Source organism: Tachypleus tridentatus, chromosome 8 (genome assembly GCF_004210375.1).
Source record: "Tachypleus tridentatus isolate NWPU-2018 chromosome 8, ASM421037v1, whole genome shotgun sequence".
Classification (NCBI taxonomy): Eukaryota; Metazoa; Arthropoda; class Merostomata; order Xiphosura; family Limulidae; genus Tachypleus; species Tachypleus tridentatus.
In genome coordinates, this window is record NC_134832.1 from 103,954,443 (window position 1) to 103,970,092 (window position 15,650).

The 15,650-nt window shown below is 35.3% G+C and overlaps 1 protein-coding gene across 4 annotated transcripts in view; it reads right to left on the reverse strand.

Annotated features, from left to right (window-relative positions):
* Positions 1–15,650, reverse strand: part of LOC143223109 (ephrin type-A receptor 4-A-like) — a 134,785-nt gene that overhangs the window by 25,375 nt on the left and 93,760 nt on the right. For all 4 annotated transcript variants that reach the window (XM_076450584.1, XM_076450583.1, XM_076450582.1 and 1 more), the window contains exon 3: positions 8,821–9,481. In XM_076450584.1, coding sequence (XP_076306699.1) covers positions 8,821–9,481 — 661 coding nt within the window. The remainder of the gene's footprint in view (positions 1–8,820; positions 9,482–15,650) is intronic.

Here is a 15,650-nt window from a genome sequence, read left to right on the forward strand (position 1 = left end):
GGGATGCGAACCCGCGACCCTCAGATTACGAGTCGCACGCCTTAACACGCTTCGCTATGCTGGGCCCATTATCAAAGTAATTGTACAGTTTGGAATCTGACTGGAAAGGAAAGATAGGTGTTAGAGAGAAATGCGTAAAGGAAATTTTGTATAAACTATAGTCTGATGCTACAAAGTGTAAAGTTTGAACTTTTACAAGGATTGAAAGTTAGAGAATTAGTTGGACAAATTAACTTGGAGTTGCAAAAATGTTTGTACAAAGAAAAATTGAACAAAACTTGAATAACTTTACAAATAATCTGAACTATGGTTATGAAGAAATGCTTATTGAGATCAGTATCCTGTCTGTACAAAATAAGAACTAAAGAAAACTAGGTTTGTCTAACGCTACTAGAGTGATACAAGAGTGATCGTGCAAACGAAACGTCTCGATCAAGTGATCGCACAAACACAAAAGTCTATCAGTTGTAAAGTTATGTCTACAAGATTATATCAGTGAAGAATTGTTTACCGTTCGTATTTGAGGTTACGGAAATAAACTAACGCCAAGGAAACGTTTAACGATAGTGCTTGAAGAAAGCAATTAGTTTTATGTCTTTTTAAGTAAACTATATTCTATTCTTTCTTTAATTTTAGATTCATTAATATTATTTATTAAAATGCTATATATATCTTATATATATAATAAAAATATAAAAATAGTATACATATATATATCTATAAATTATATATATTTTATTATGTATACTTTCGTTACGCGAATTTCTTTGAATTGTTAGTTCAGTATATGGAATTAGGACCAACTTTAATAATCTAAAATGACTGACCCTGGTGAGATATTATTAAGAGAAGATGGGGTACTCTGGGCAGAAGTTATGTGAATTCATGATTAATGAAAAGTTATCTTACGACATGAAAAGTTGTTTCCTTTGTATATAATTTTAAAAACACCACCACCAAATTACCCATTAAAACAGCAAAACACAAAATGTAAAACCGTAATTTTGGATATATCTCCTCATAGACCCAACAAACATTCATGCCAAATTGGTGAAGATCCATCAACAGAGGTGAAGTAGTGGTTTAAAAAAAACACGCAAAAACACTCGTATAAACCGCAAACTGCAAAATTGAAGATTTGTGTGTATTTCTCCATGGACCCAATGAACCTCCATACCAATTTTGGTGGAGGTCTATCCATACCCTGCAAAGTATTTCAATACTGTTATATTTATATAAATGGCGCAAGTGCATTAGATCTGCATGTAAAGTATTTAAGACGTCATATCTGCACCCTGAGGATGGAGAAAAAATTCCTAATGAGAAAAAACGGAGGCGAAACGGGAAAATCATGACCCTTGTTGAGAATCTACATGCACACAGGATAAACATTTTGCGAAATTGGAGGCTCCACATCGCGTAATAAAAACGTTTTTCCAGTATCATTCAAGCAAGAGTTCTATTATTGTATGATTACGGTTGAAAATATTACTAATGTATTCTAGTGATTACAAGTTTTTGTTTTATGACATTAATATACTTAATTACACCGGTTAGTTAAACGACATTTAATATTAATATAATAATACACAAATAAAACTTTTACGAATGGAGTTTTGTCAGAGAAAAAATGCTATCAAGAGTAAAAAACGCTGAGGGAAAGTTTGTACAAACTAAATCATTGATTTCGATGACGTTTAATTGTCCTTAATTTACTTAGTTAGACCGGTTAGTTAAAATAACTATATTAATTAATGATTTAAGTTTTAGTTCTGAAGTTTGAATATAGGTTGATTTTCTTAGAGGTTCGTTGTAATATGTCTTCATTCACGGTCTGTGTAAATTAAAGTGAACGTTACGAGGTTTGGTTGTTTGTTTTTTTTTCTTTGGATAAAGTGCTTATACACATTAAATAACGCTACTCGTATGAAAGTATACAAACTAAAAACCTGCAATATGATAATACTTACCGTTAACACAAATCGATTCACCTAAACAGAGATAACATTTAGTTATTTAGGCTAATATGATAGAATGACGATTTTTCTCGTTGATGAGAAACCCACTTGAAATAAAAATGTATCTCAGAATGGCTGGTATGGGTATTAACACTTTTATTGATAAGAAGATAACAATGTTCTGAGATACAAAATGACGAGTTTTGTATGGAACGTGTCGAGCTTGAACTGATCGACAAACATACGAAAAAAATATGAAGACACAGTTTCGGCGATGTTAATCATTTCTATGTATTTTGAAAGGTAAAATACAACCTGACAACTTTCATCCGTACTTCAGTTAACAAGCGTTGTAGTTGTTTATCGTCTACTCACTTTGGTGTTTCTCCACTTCATACTTTGTGTTTTGGCCTTTACGTATTGCAGAAAACAATTTCTTTCATATTACAGCGCAAAGAGTTATGTATTATTTCATACCTCAATATGTTATCAATATATTGGTGACGTAACAGAAGTTTGGATAGTAGCTGGGCGTTGTTAGAATATAACAGTGCCGTGACATGCATCTAATTAGCGTATCTTGACAGTCACAACACTAGATATTAATTCGTCATAGTTTGATTGTCTTAGTCATCATATAGTAACATTATATCACTGTTAGAGTAAGTTATTTAATTCGTCGTCATAGAAACAATGACCGATTCCTCGATAACACTGTACTGATAAAATAGCTGGTCTCTAAAAAGAGTGATACTATGTCATCAAAAGGTAACAGAACAAGAGATATCTCAGTACCAATATCACTCTTCAACACAATATTTCATAGTACCATTAGTATCACACAGCTTCATAACATACCGCATTTGCACTTGGAAAGTTAAATGACCATAAAAACATGTATTTAAATCGTCGTGTTACCAGTTAATATCTTTAGCTCACGAATCAAAAGAAAAGTGAATAAAAACTATTTACTAAGTAATTTCAAGAAACATAATCGCCACAGTAAACGATATCTTAAACATTACCTTAAAAACCTAAGAGACGAGGTCGTGCTGATACTATTTCTGAAAAGGTGAGTAGCTTGAAATCGATTTTATCTCAACAAAACCTTTTAAACGTTTCAACCTGACTACAAAATAACAGGTTGCTATATATTAGAATTGCATCAAAGAATATCGACCTTCTGTTGCTGTGATATATCTATAAGATCATCCATTGAATGCTGGAGAGATAATTTTTGATCTTTATTCACATATCAGCTTTTGGTGTTTGGTGAGAGAGGTTAGAGATAAAGCAACGTGCTTAGCTCGCTGTTCGAGAAAGAGAACCGTGCCAGAAGTAACAAACGAGTTAGTACGATACATTAACCCGAAGCAAAAGTCAGTATTTGTGGCTGTGCAACTTCCACACTTCGTGTGTTGACACCAGTTGGTGACAGTAATCGCTTTTTACCACCAGGTGTCGCCGGTCTACTGCCTTCTCAGCATACACATGGCTTCATTAGCGCACGCGGCGTTTGTATATGGCACACCATGCTTCAGGATCAGATTGCCTTTTGTTTTACGAAGGTTTACGGGTAAAAAATAATAATAAAGTAAGAAAAAACAACGAGCTATATCAGTAGCTTTATCCAAAACGTATCTAAATAACTTACGAAACGGAAGTCACAAATCATCTGCTGTTGATTACAGAATATTCTGTAATAATTGAGATAATGGCTAATTAGTTACATAAGAAAGTATGTGTTCTTGGACTTAGTCTGTTACTTGACATAAATTTATTATACAAAAGAAAACAGGCAACAGTATTAAAAATTGGATAAATGGACTTCGTTCGAAAGTGTGGTTTGTTTGGTTTGAATTTCGCGCAAAGCTACACGAGGGCTATCTGCAATAGCCGTCCCTAATTTTGCTGTATAAGACTAGAGGGAAGGCAGCTATTCATCACCACCTATCGCTAACTCTTGGGCTACTCTTTTACCAACGAATGGTGGGATTGATCACATTATAACACTCCCACGGTTGAAAGGGCGAGCATATTTGATGTGATGGAGATTCGAATCCGTGACCATAGGATTATGAGTCGAGTGCCTTAACCACCTGGCCATGCCGGGCTTCATTCGAAGGACTCGTTGAACCATTTTTAATAAACCAAACCACAGTTAAAACTATTTGGTAGCTGTAAACTAATTCATGCACAAGAAAACAAGTCTAGCTTTTGTAAAGCGTCTCTGTTATTTAGAGCTATCATGTTTCTTAAAAAAAACACACTTGTTTCACAGTAACATCCTCTTATTTTCCCACTGGAGCCCCCCGCTAGTACAGCGGTATATCTACGGATTTACAACGCTAAAATCAGGGATTCGATTCCCCTCGGTGGGCTCAGCAGATAGCCCAACGTGGCTTTGCTATAAGAAAACACATTTTTCCCGCTGGTTTCTCCAAGTCCGTTCCCTTTACTTTTATAACCATCTTTTTCATTTAGAGCTATCATGCTTGCTTAAAAAGAAACAAAAAACATTTGTTTCACAGTAACAGCCTCTAGATGTGTGTGTTTATGATTTTCTTACCCCTCAAGTGCGTCTAAAGGGGAGAAAATGTTTGCTGTTGGAGTGAATCATCAGAAACCCAGTGATGGAGATTTTGTTACACTTGGATTTTAAATCTTGTTATTTCGCTAGACTCTAGCAACAATAATTCTAGTGGTTATTAAGTTACGATTTTGAACTTAAGGGTTCATAATTCCCATTATCTTGCCACAAAAACACACTCCGCACCTTAAAGGTCGTGAGTTCACAGTGAGTGTGATGGTGACACATACATTTGTTTGTATGATTGGACATCATACAAATAGCATATAGATATTAGGATATCTATATTATCCATATAGAGAATAATCTAATCTTAGTTAGATTAGATTTAATCTAATCAATTAAATAGTAATTGATTAACTGAAGGTAAATCCTCATTTTATATCAAAATTATTTTCCCCATGATATTTCAAGTTAAATATGCACTATTACAAAAAGTATCCCTCCCCGCTATCTTTTGGACAAATTATTACTAGTAAATTTTATAAAATAAATATTTTCCACATTTGCTGTTTCTCCGGTTGCTTCTAACAAAATAAGCGCTTTCAAATTGTGAAGTTGTTCAACACAATTTATTTTTCTGTTATACCTTAAAACAAATAATTTCCAGATATACCTGAACCATTTTTGGTAAATAACTTCTAACAGATCACCCCCCACCCCAACAGCACAGCGATATGTCTGTGGACTTGCAATGTTAGAAACCGATTCTCGATACATATGGTGGGAAGAGTACAGTTAGCCCCTCGTATACCTTCGTGTTTAATATCAAACAAACAATATAACAAATTATTTATCTCAAACAGAATATTGTTGTACTATTGTTTACGATAAATATTTTATAAAAGACGATATTAATAACAGAAAATAACCGTTGATAGATCTTCGAGTATGTTTTAATGGAAAAAGACGTGTCGTAGATCGAATTTTTTATTTTTTTTACAAATACAACGTACAATAGAGTATTTTCAATAATATTTTTGTTTCACCTAAAAATCACTCTACTATTTACAAACATTTTCCGTACTACTTGCAGTATTTTTATTAAAACAATCCAATATACAGAAATGATGTCCATGAATTATTCCGCTTTCTTGTAAATTTGCTTAAGAAAAATCAAAGATAATTTCAAACAACAGCACTGATTTGAATCTGGTAATAAGGTAGTGATAGAATTCAGATGGATACCGGAAAAACACAAGTGGAGCTAGAATGTCAAGCAAAACAAAAAGACGTCGAAAACGTGGCCACTTTCCGTGTTATTTGAAGATGCGTTGAACACAGTAGAATTCAAATTATACAAATAAGGCGCATTCTGGTGGTTTCGTTCATGATTTATTGCTCACAAATACCAAGCTGTCCAGCTGTGTGAACTCTTATATCTGCATTTAACATAACAGTTTATTTCTTATTTTCTTTGTTGTCGCTTTTCAGTAAAATCGATAGTCACAGATGGAAGAAGCAAGGAAACTCACACCTAACACCTTGATGATGTGAAAGATAAATCACACCGTGTGTCACTAATGAAAAACTGTCTAAATGCCTTTAGAGTAGATCCAAAGCATTTATTTATTAACTGTATCATAATATTATGTCTAAGTTGTTTAATTAAAGAGAGAACTCTAGCCCAAGGGCCCAGGAACTATTATCCTTTTTGAATTCGCGAGAAACTATACATTTGAAATAAGTTTGATTCAGCTAACAGAAATAAACATTTTACTCAAATAAAGGATAACCTGTTATCAAAGTGAGCACCTAGAAAGATGTGATGAAGTGAAATATTTTAATCAATTATTAATCAAGTATTAGGAATCAAGCTAAAACTATTATAGTTAAACGTAAATCATTTCAAACTCGAACGTAGGGTCGAATATGGCCTAGTCGTTAGAATGCTTGAATTGTAAATACTAGAGTACATGGTTTGCAGTCCGTGGCCGCGCAGAATATACCCTCTGCACTTTAGAGCCGTTGTTACGCTACTAAAGTGGCGGTCAAATTCCATTATTTGGTAAAACAAAAATAGTTCAAGAGCTGACGGTAGGATTGCTGGTCATGCGCAGAACGTTTGGAATGAGAATTTTTAAACACGCTAAACACCAAATTCTTCTGCCACAACCGTTTGCAAAACACCAGCCTCAAAATTGGTTGCGTTGCAGACTAATTGTATTCCTAATTCCCAATACATTTATTGCCGTTTCTGAAACTGAATAAAAACAACTTTTCTTTGCGTGGTTAAAAAAGTGAAAATACTTGGTTGTTCACATTTTAACAAAAACCTAAAGTTTGTGTGATGAAGCTCTTAATAATAACGTTTTAATCAATTCTTACTGAAGAAATAGTATTGTAATTCGCCGTTTGGCTAGTAATAACCACAAATTACACCGTTCCACTTTAATGAGTAAATATGTTCTATGATCTAATTGTTATGCATCAGGTATATTCTTATTTAATATTAATTACAATTCTATAAAATTCAAACAGTTTTGGGATTATTGTAGTTTACTAGTTTCTCTTTAGTTTTCACTTTTTTCTGTTTCTGTGTTTGAGATGCACACTGGCTATTAATGTGCTATGAGCTGTTTACAAGAAACAGAATAACATCTTCAATGATCTCTGACTGATCACTGAAGAAAAGAAGGGCTTCAACTCCGTTGTACTTAACATTTGTTGCTGTCTTACACACCCACCCGTGCGTAGTTTTCTATGTCATACTAAACGTACTCGCCCTTTCAGCCGTGGGGCCGTTATAATGTTACGGTCAGTTCCATTATTCGTTGGTAAAAGAGTAGCTCAAGAGTTGACGGTGGGTGTTGATAACTAGCTGCCTTCCTTCTGGTCTTACACTGCTAAATTAGGGACGACTAGCGCACATAGCCCTGGTGTAGCTTTGCGCGAAATTCAAAACCAAACTAAACCAAACGTACTTTTCTTTCCTAACCACTTACAGCTAGCAGTTTGTTTGTTTTCCACTATACATTTTATTTCATAGTAATGCAGACTCTTTCTAAAATAGTGTGTATACAAATAGTGGGGTCTAGATAGCTTCTACTGTCATGTCTCCTTACAGCAACATTTAAATCCCTATTAGACCTACTTCCGACTCAGCGGTTACTGACAATGATCGAAATAAACATCGTATTTCCGTTATCAAGATAACACTATTCATTCTGAGGATTTTGCCTCCTCGTTGTCAAAATGTATCTTCTGTGAAACTCAACTGAACGTGATTGTTTTCTAGATAAAAATACTTTTATTTCTAAAGAGGTTTCTGTAAGATAAAGTACAACACCAACAACAAACAGAAGCATTTTTAATGTTTTTTTCAAGTATAGGTTAAAAAAAAGAAAAAAGGTTTACGACCTGATTTCTCAGGTGAGCACTATAAAAGTCTCCATCTAGTTAGTCTGTTTCACAGGTTTAGCCATTCTCAACATTCTATTACGCTCCTACTTTTATTCATCTATTGTTTCTAAATTATGGATAAAAAATTCCAGATTACCTGTGCTAGCCGTCCCTAATTTATCAGTGTAAGACTAGATGGAAAGCAGCTAGTCATCACCACCCATTGCCAACTCTTGGGCTACTCTTTTACCAGCAATTAGTGGGACTGACCGTCACATTATAACGTCCCCAGGGCTGATAGGGTGAGCATGTTTGATGTGACGAGGATTCGAGCCCTCGACCCTTAAATTGCGGGTCGAGTGCCCTAACCACCTGGCGATGCCACGATATACGATTGAACACTTTCATCTGTGCTTGGGTGCGTTATATCCGTGAGAGCAAATCTTGATTTCAGTTAATAACTGTCGCATATAATCCTGGGGTGTTGCTGACTGGTTGCTTTCCCTCTAGTCAACAGTTCTAAATTATGGATCCCTCTGGACAACAGTTCCAAATTATAAATCCCTCTGGTTAACAGTTCTAAATTATGAATGATTATATTTGGATACTATTTAACTGATGTGCCACATAAGATATCCTTGAATTTAAAGAAAACACCAATACCAAAGTATTATAAGTAATGTTCTTCAATAACATTCTTCGCAGTTTATGTTTAAAAAGTCCTTACAACAAGTTATTCTGGTTTAGTTCAAGTGTTTATACTTATTAAGTAGAAAAACAAGAAGGTTCATATTATCATTGAGTCTGATAATTTCTAAACCAATATCCCAGTCAGCTCTTGCCTGTTAATCATCTCACTAATTTGTATGATCCTCGTGTTTATGTAGATGACACAGGTATCAATAAAACAAATATTGAAGTATTACATACCTTGACAACTGTGGTCTCTAAACTCATAACCAGCCTTGCATTTACAGCCACCAGAGGGTAGGGTCCAGTTTCCATCTCCCTTACAGAGCAACTTGGGCGGATCAACAACCTCAGAATTAATAACACACTGACCTTCAACTTCTACGATCTCTGTAACCTCTCGGCCCGTAGGGCTGTCTGGGAAGAAAGCGAGATTAAGCGTGATGTTTGGGCAAGTCATGTAATACACTTTAATTGCAATTATTGACAAGCAAGCACCCTGGTCGCGAAATGCAAAGTACATTCCTTTTTTCGTAACCGGAATGCTACGAACTTCAGTGTTGATGATGACCTCACTCGTTGAAGTGAACCGACCTTCATCTGCTGCAATACGGTCTACAAGCCTGTACGACTCGGGTTCCCAAGGAGGAGGTTCCTTCGTTGCCGCGTCGAATTCGTAGTAAAGGAGAGAGAAAGTCTCCTTACAAGACAGTGCCATTCCAGGAAACAGGTTACAGTCTCGCATACTAAACTTAATCTCAATATAAATTCGGCTAGCATCTCTTCGCTCCACGAACGGTGTCCACAACCAGTTATTTACGTTACTATAGGCCACATCACACACCACGAATGATCTCCAATTGATACCTTGCTCAAAGTTGGTGAAACTTTCCTCCACCCACTAGGAATAAAAAATAAACGATTGATACATTAACGAGGTGAAACAGATATTGTTAAATATAAAACAGATATTGTTGTATCATCACCACTGTTATCTTTCATTCCGAAGGACCAATCGTTATAACGGATAATTTATTATGAAAAACAAAGTATCTATCAAAAACATATAAACTGTGGTTAGTACTCTTGAACTTCGCCTTGAAATATAACCATATAGATAGAACTTGCAATCTTAGGTATGTCATTAATATTTCCTGCACAGTTTTGAAAATAAGACGCACCTTGAATAAAACGAACTGAATGCGCTGATTTCTACAACTTTCACCATGAGAAAAGACTCATTAATGAGATAATAAGAGAAACTAGAGAGCGATTAGATTAGAATAATTGCATCATGCTAGTTTTGTAATCAGTTCTGAAGATGTTATAAGTTAGTTACCTATTAATAATGAAAACTGATGGTATATAAACTACACACATCTAAGATCTTGTCTTGCTATAAATCTGTAAACAGTAGGATCATGCTGGTGTAATAAAAACGAAACTAAAAACACAAACGTGAATAACGATCATTTAAGAGGGGCGGTCACAAAAGTTTATGAAGATACAGCAAAAGGCGATTAATTTTGCTAATCCTAATTTGGTCGTGTATAGTCCTCGTGTGTGATAAAAAGTGTTATTTTTCAAATTATCTTGTAGTTGGTTAGAGAGAGAGATGAATTCATTGCGTTTAACACAGTAAACATATGAGATATTACACCAGCATAAGCTGAAACAAAACTTTTTAAGAACATATATGAAATTGTTATTTTGAATAAATTTGGCTATCGAATGAATAATGAACACCATTAATAGCAATACGATAAATAACTGGTAATATATATATATATATACTAAAAGATGGTTGATGTTACTAAATGATACGAAATCAATGGTGAATACAAACAAACTCAATAAATGAAGGTAAAAGATAGGACCTCACCCGTATGTATTTCGCCTACTGAGTAGAACACATTTTGTTTACGAAATCTTTATTAACAGTTAGAATTTTTCGTAACCGAAGGAACTTTTCTTGTAATTGTTGTTCTTTATCATGCACTGAGTTAAATATTCATAGGTCACGGAATCGCTCCTTCAATACCTCATTTTCACTGGTCATTAAATCTTAAAACACTCTAGACGTTACATGAAATGGACATCAGTGGTAGATTTCCCCTTTTAACTTTTTCAGAACATTGACAATAACAAGAACATGTCACGTGCTTTGCGAGGTAAGTGGTTCAGCACGTGTTAAGACATCTTTACTCTGTTAATGGTTTTGCTCTAAAGACACAGCTGAAAACTAATCAATTTCTGAAGTATATTTATATTGTTCTGAGTCAGTATTCAGTTAAAGCTCATATGGGTGTGTCGAGCATCGATCAAAAAGCGAAAACTCAAGAACTGAGTTGTGACGTGATCAGAGACACGCGCTCTGTCAAGCTTGTTTTAGTTTCCATTGAATGTAGTCGGCTGATGAAGAATAGAAATGTTATGTTAATAGGAATTTACAATACAAGTGACCTCTCTGCAGCTACTATTATGGTAAGATTTAAATTAAACACAAAACAAATGCAAACGCTACTTTCCTTCGCATTTTCGGCACACCATGAGAGCATTCGCTAAAAGTAGTTTGCTTTCATCTGGACTCAGTATAGAATCTCACGTTAAAAATCGAACATAAGACTAAGTTATCAAGTATTAGTTTAAACACTTCTGGATATCTTATAAAATAAACCTTTAGATTTATCACTGGAATTATACGACTTCTGATTGATTCAGTAGCACAGAGCATATTATGTCATCACCAGTGGTTCAAAGTGGAATTAATTATTCTTGTACACAACTTATGGTTGATGTTGTATCATTGCATCTTTACCGAACATGTTACATCCGTGATCCCGAGTACAGTTCCTCGTTTTTGTACACGACTTCTGGTTGGTTTATGTAGTATCACTTCCTTGCAAAGCACGTTACGTCATTACTAATGGCCCCGCCGAGAAATATACCTTTACCTAATTTATTATTGTTTGTCGGCGGCCACTGCCTTCTGTAAGCCCCTAACCTTAGTTGTCTGTGCTTCGAACACAATACATGACTGTATTATTAGAATATGTAAAGCCGTAATGTCCAGCAAACTAACATCTATTAAAGCTCAGGTGTCAGGATGAATTACAGGCTCATTTCGAATATCGGCACTGTCTAGTTTTTGTTGGTTTTTCTCTTTTCTAAGTCTCAAAAATAATGCTATTACCATCAGACTGACATGTGAAGAACTACAAGTTCCAGTGATTGCTCCAGAATTTAAACGAAAGTCTCAGTATTCATTTTAAAATTCCAGAACACTCGAATTCTGTCTTTTGTATTTTATTGGCAAATGTTTTCGTTCATAACACGTGCGTATAGGCAGAAATTGGAAATCTCGGATCTCGCGAGACACGATATTCACAAATGGCTGACATAAATACATACAACTGGTAATAAAATCTTTGGAGCACATTCTTCATGACTCTCCAGGATTTCATGTACCTGTTCGAACCCTGGCTTCATAACAGTCAGAAAAATTGAGACTCAAACATAAAGGACTGAAAGTCAAAGATAACATGATTTCATAGTTTTGTATGAGTCACCATTACTGCTTGTTGTGAGACTGATAAAATGAAGTTATTCATTGTTGTTTTCATTTTCTGACACCTGGTTAGCATTTTACTTTTTTTTTTTCAACGATATTATCAGATGCACCTTATCCAGGACCTGGAGTAATCATACCATACAAAGACATAAGAGCACTGATAACATTTTAGATAACATTATTACTCCAACCAGCGGCACAAGATATAACAAAAACAAACAACAAAATTGATAAATTGTAATATAGTATAGCGGCGGAAAGAATAACAAAATGGACGATCATTTTAAAAGTGTTTTTGATGGAAGTCAAGCGATAATCAAGTGAAATACTTCATCAATTCCTGCACCGACACCAATTACGGCAAGTACGAGAAGTAGCCCCACCTTAATGCATCATAGCCCAAGTCTTATCATATATGTCACGTGGTTTGGTGTTGGTGGTTTTATTAGGTAATGAGATTTGCCATTTATCATTATAAAAGGTATAGAGTTATGAGCTCGTGAAATAATTGAAATTAGGTCTGTAGCGCCAGCAGCAAAAGAAGTCGAGTTAGTAATTGAGTCATTAAAACTGATTGGATAACTAGCTTGCTGATCGATGTTTTTCTATTGGTTGCACCTGAACCAACGGAAAAATGTCTAAAGATGACTATGTACTGTACAGATTGGACATTAATAATAGCATCAAATGTTTAACGTTCCAGGAATCTCTACACCAAAAGAAAAATATTTTTTAGCATAAAGTATAAAATAATAATTTATTTTAAAATAAAAACTCATTCAACTATGATAAATTACAATATGACTTTTTGGATTAAGGATTCTTTTTCTATCAAACTGATTAGACTACACTATGTATGGAGGTTGTACAAGCAGCAATAACTCAGGATAAGAATATACTATGTATGGAGGTTATGGAAACAGCAATAACTCAGGATAAGAATACACCATGTATGGAGGTTATAGAAACAGCAATAACTCAGGATAAGAATATACTATGTATGGAGTTTATAGAAACAGCAATAACTCAGGATAAGAATACACCATGTATGGAGGTTATAGAAACAGCAATAACTCAGGATAAGAATACACCATGTATGGAGGTTGTACAAACAGCAATAACTCAGGATAAGAATACACTGTATGGAGGCTGTACAAACAGCAATAACTCAGGATAATAATACACTGTATGGAGGTTGTACAAACAGCAATAACTCAGGATAAGAATAAACCATGTATGAAGGTTGTACAAACAGCAATAACTCAGGGTAAAAATACAATGTATGGAGGCTGTACAAACAACAATAACTCAGGATAAGAATATACCATGTATGGAGGCTGTACAAACAGCAATAGCTCACGATAAGAATACACTATAGACGAAAATTGCACAAACAGCAACACCTAGGGATAAGACACAGAAAGAGTTATATAAAAATTATAATTTAAACTACAGTAATTCAAAATACGAGCCCACGGAGCATGAAAATAATATCATGAGAAACAAAATTACTATTTCGAAATAATAATTTAAGACACGAAGTAACAATACGAGAAAAACAACAACCGAATAGCAAAAAAAGAGTTTACGAGACAACAATACGAGGGCTGTTCAAAAAATACGCGGACTGTTTGAATTGCGCGGCTCCAGTTGGTTCCAGGGAAATCCGCTTGGTGTCGCTAGGTTCGCACAGATCAGCTGATTACAACGCCATTTCCCGATTGCAGATATCTTCATTTGTGTATTAGCTACGCGGTTTTAAATGAAGTGCGATTTTTTCGTTTGGCGGATTTCAGAATGAATGACCTGAAGGAGCAACGGCTTGCTGTGAAATTTTGTGTTAAACTTGGAAAATCTGCGATTGAAACTTTTGCTATGCTTAATACGGTTTACGGTGATGTTGCTATGAAGCGTACGGCATGTTTCAAGTGGCATGAACGTTTTAAGGATGGTCGACAGTCCATTGAAGATGATGAGCGTCCTGGACGTCCTTTCACGTCAACTGACGACCCACACGTCGACAAAATCAACACCCTGGTGTGGGCAAATCGACGTCTGACTGTCAGGGGAGCTTGCTGAAGAATGTGGGATATTAGTTGGATCTTGTTACGAGATTTTGACCGAAAAATTGAAGATGCACCGCGTTGCTGCGAAATTCAGCCCTCAGAACTCGTGAGTTTTTGGCCAAACACTCGATCACTGTTCTTCCCCACCCCCTCTACTCACCTGACCTTGCTCCTTGCGATTTTTTCTTGTTCCCCAAACTCAAAAAACCCTTGAAAGGAAAAAGATTTGAGACGATTCCCGAGATTAAGGCAAATGCGACGAAGGAGCTGGAGGACATTACAAAAGAAGCGTACCAGGACTGTTTCAACAAGTGGAAACACCGTTGGGATAAGTGTGTGCTTTGGGGAGGAGAGTACTTTGAAGGGGTCCCAGACCTGTAACTTCTAAATAAAGTACATTTTGTTTTATGACGCCAGTCCGCGTATTTTTTTTGAACAGACCTCGTATAATACATTTAACAATGATCACGTGAAGTAACACTATATTATGAGACAACGTTATACAAAAATAAAAGTTTTATTATGATACTGTATTAAGGTAACAATGCAGAAAATGAACACGACCATCACCATGTGATTATGCAACAAGTGGGATGAATACCGAGATCAGAGACCCCACGACTCAGGCATAGCCATTCCTAATTTGGAGTTACTGACCAGAGGGAGGGTAAACAGACATCAACACTTGACACCTAGTTACTCTAAATTGATCAGCAGGACTGACTGTCATTTTTGTAATGCATTCGCAGCTGAAACTGCGGAGTGTATTCACTAGCATATCGGGATTCGAGTCTTAGACCTTTTGACCAACAATCCGGCACACTAATCATTAGGTCAGACCCGATTGTTAAATACTGTTTGAAAATATGTTTTTTATCATACTGTATGCATACTGTATGCTTCAAAATACAGTTATCATAACACAAAAGATATTCTATAGTATTCACCAACAGATTTTCTATTATATAAGACAAGACTCTATCTGATGGTCACAAGTGTGGGAAAAGCACCTTCTATGAGGTGTGAAAAAAACAAAAACAACTAAAGTTGCAAAATAATCCTCTAATGTACTAAAAATAACGTTTTATATAGTCAAAGAGATAGAATGTCAAATAAACCATCTGTAGGTACCCAGGATAAATAGGTTTCTCCCCTAATTTTCGATGCTAAATGTATCGTTTGATATATTGCCATGTTAGTGAGTTCTTATTTTCTTCATACAAAAATGCATACGTGAAAGTAATGTATGTAACGGATTTACTGTTGTACATTTATTTTATACCTACTCTAACACTGTATTATTTTTCTTTTTTTGCCTGTGACGTATATTGTTGACTATGTATTGCGCAAGTCCTACCTGTTCTCGAAACTTGTAGGGAATTCTTGAAGGTGACAATCAACAATATTTGTTTACGAAAGCGCGCCAGAATATG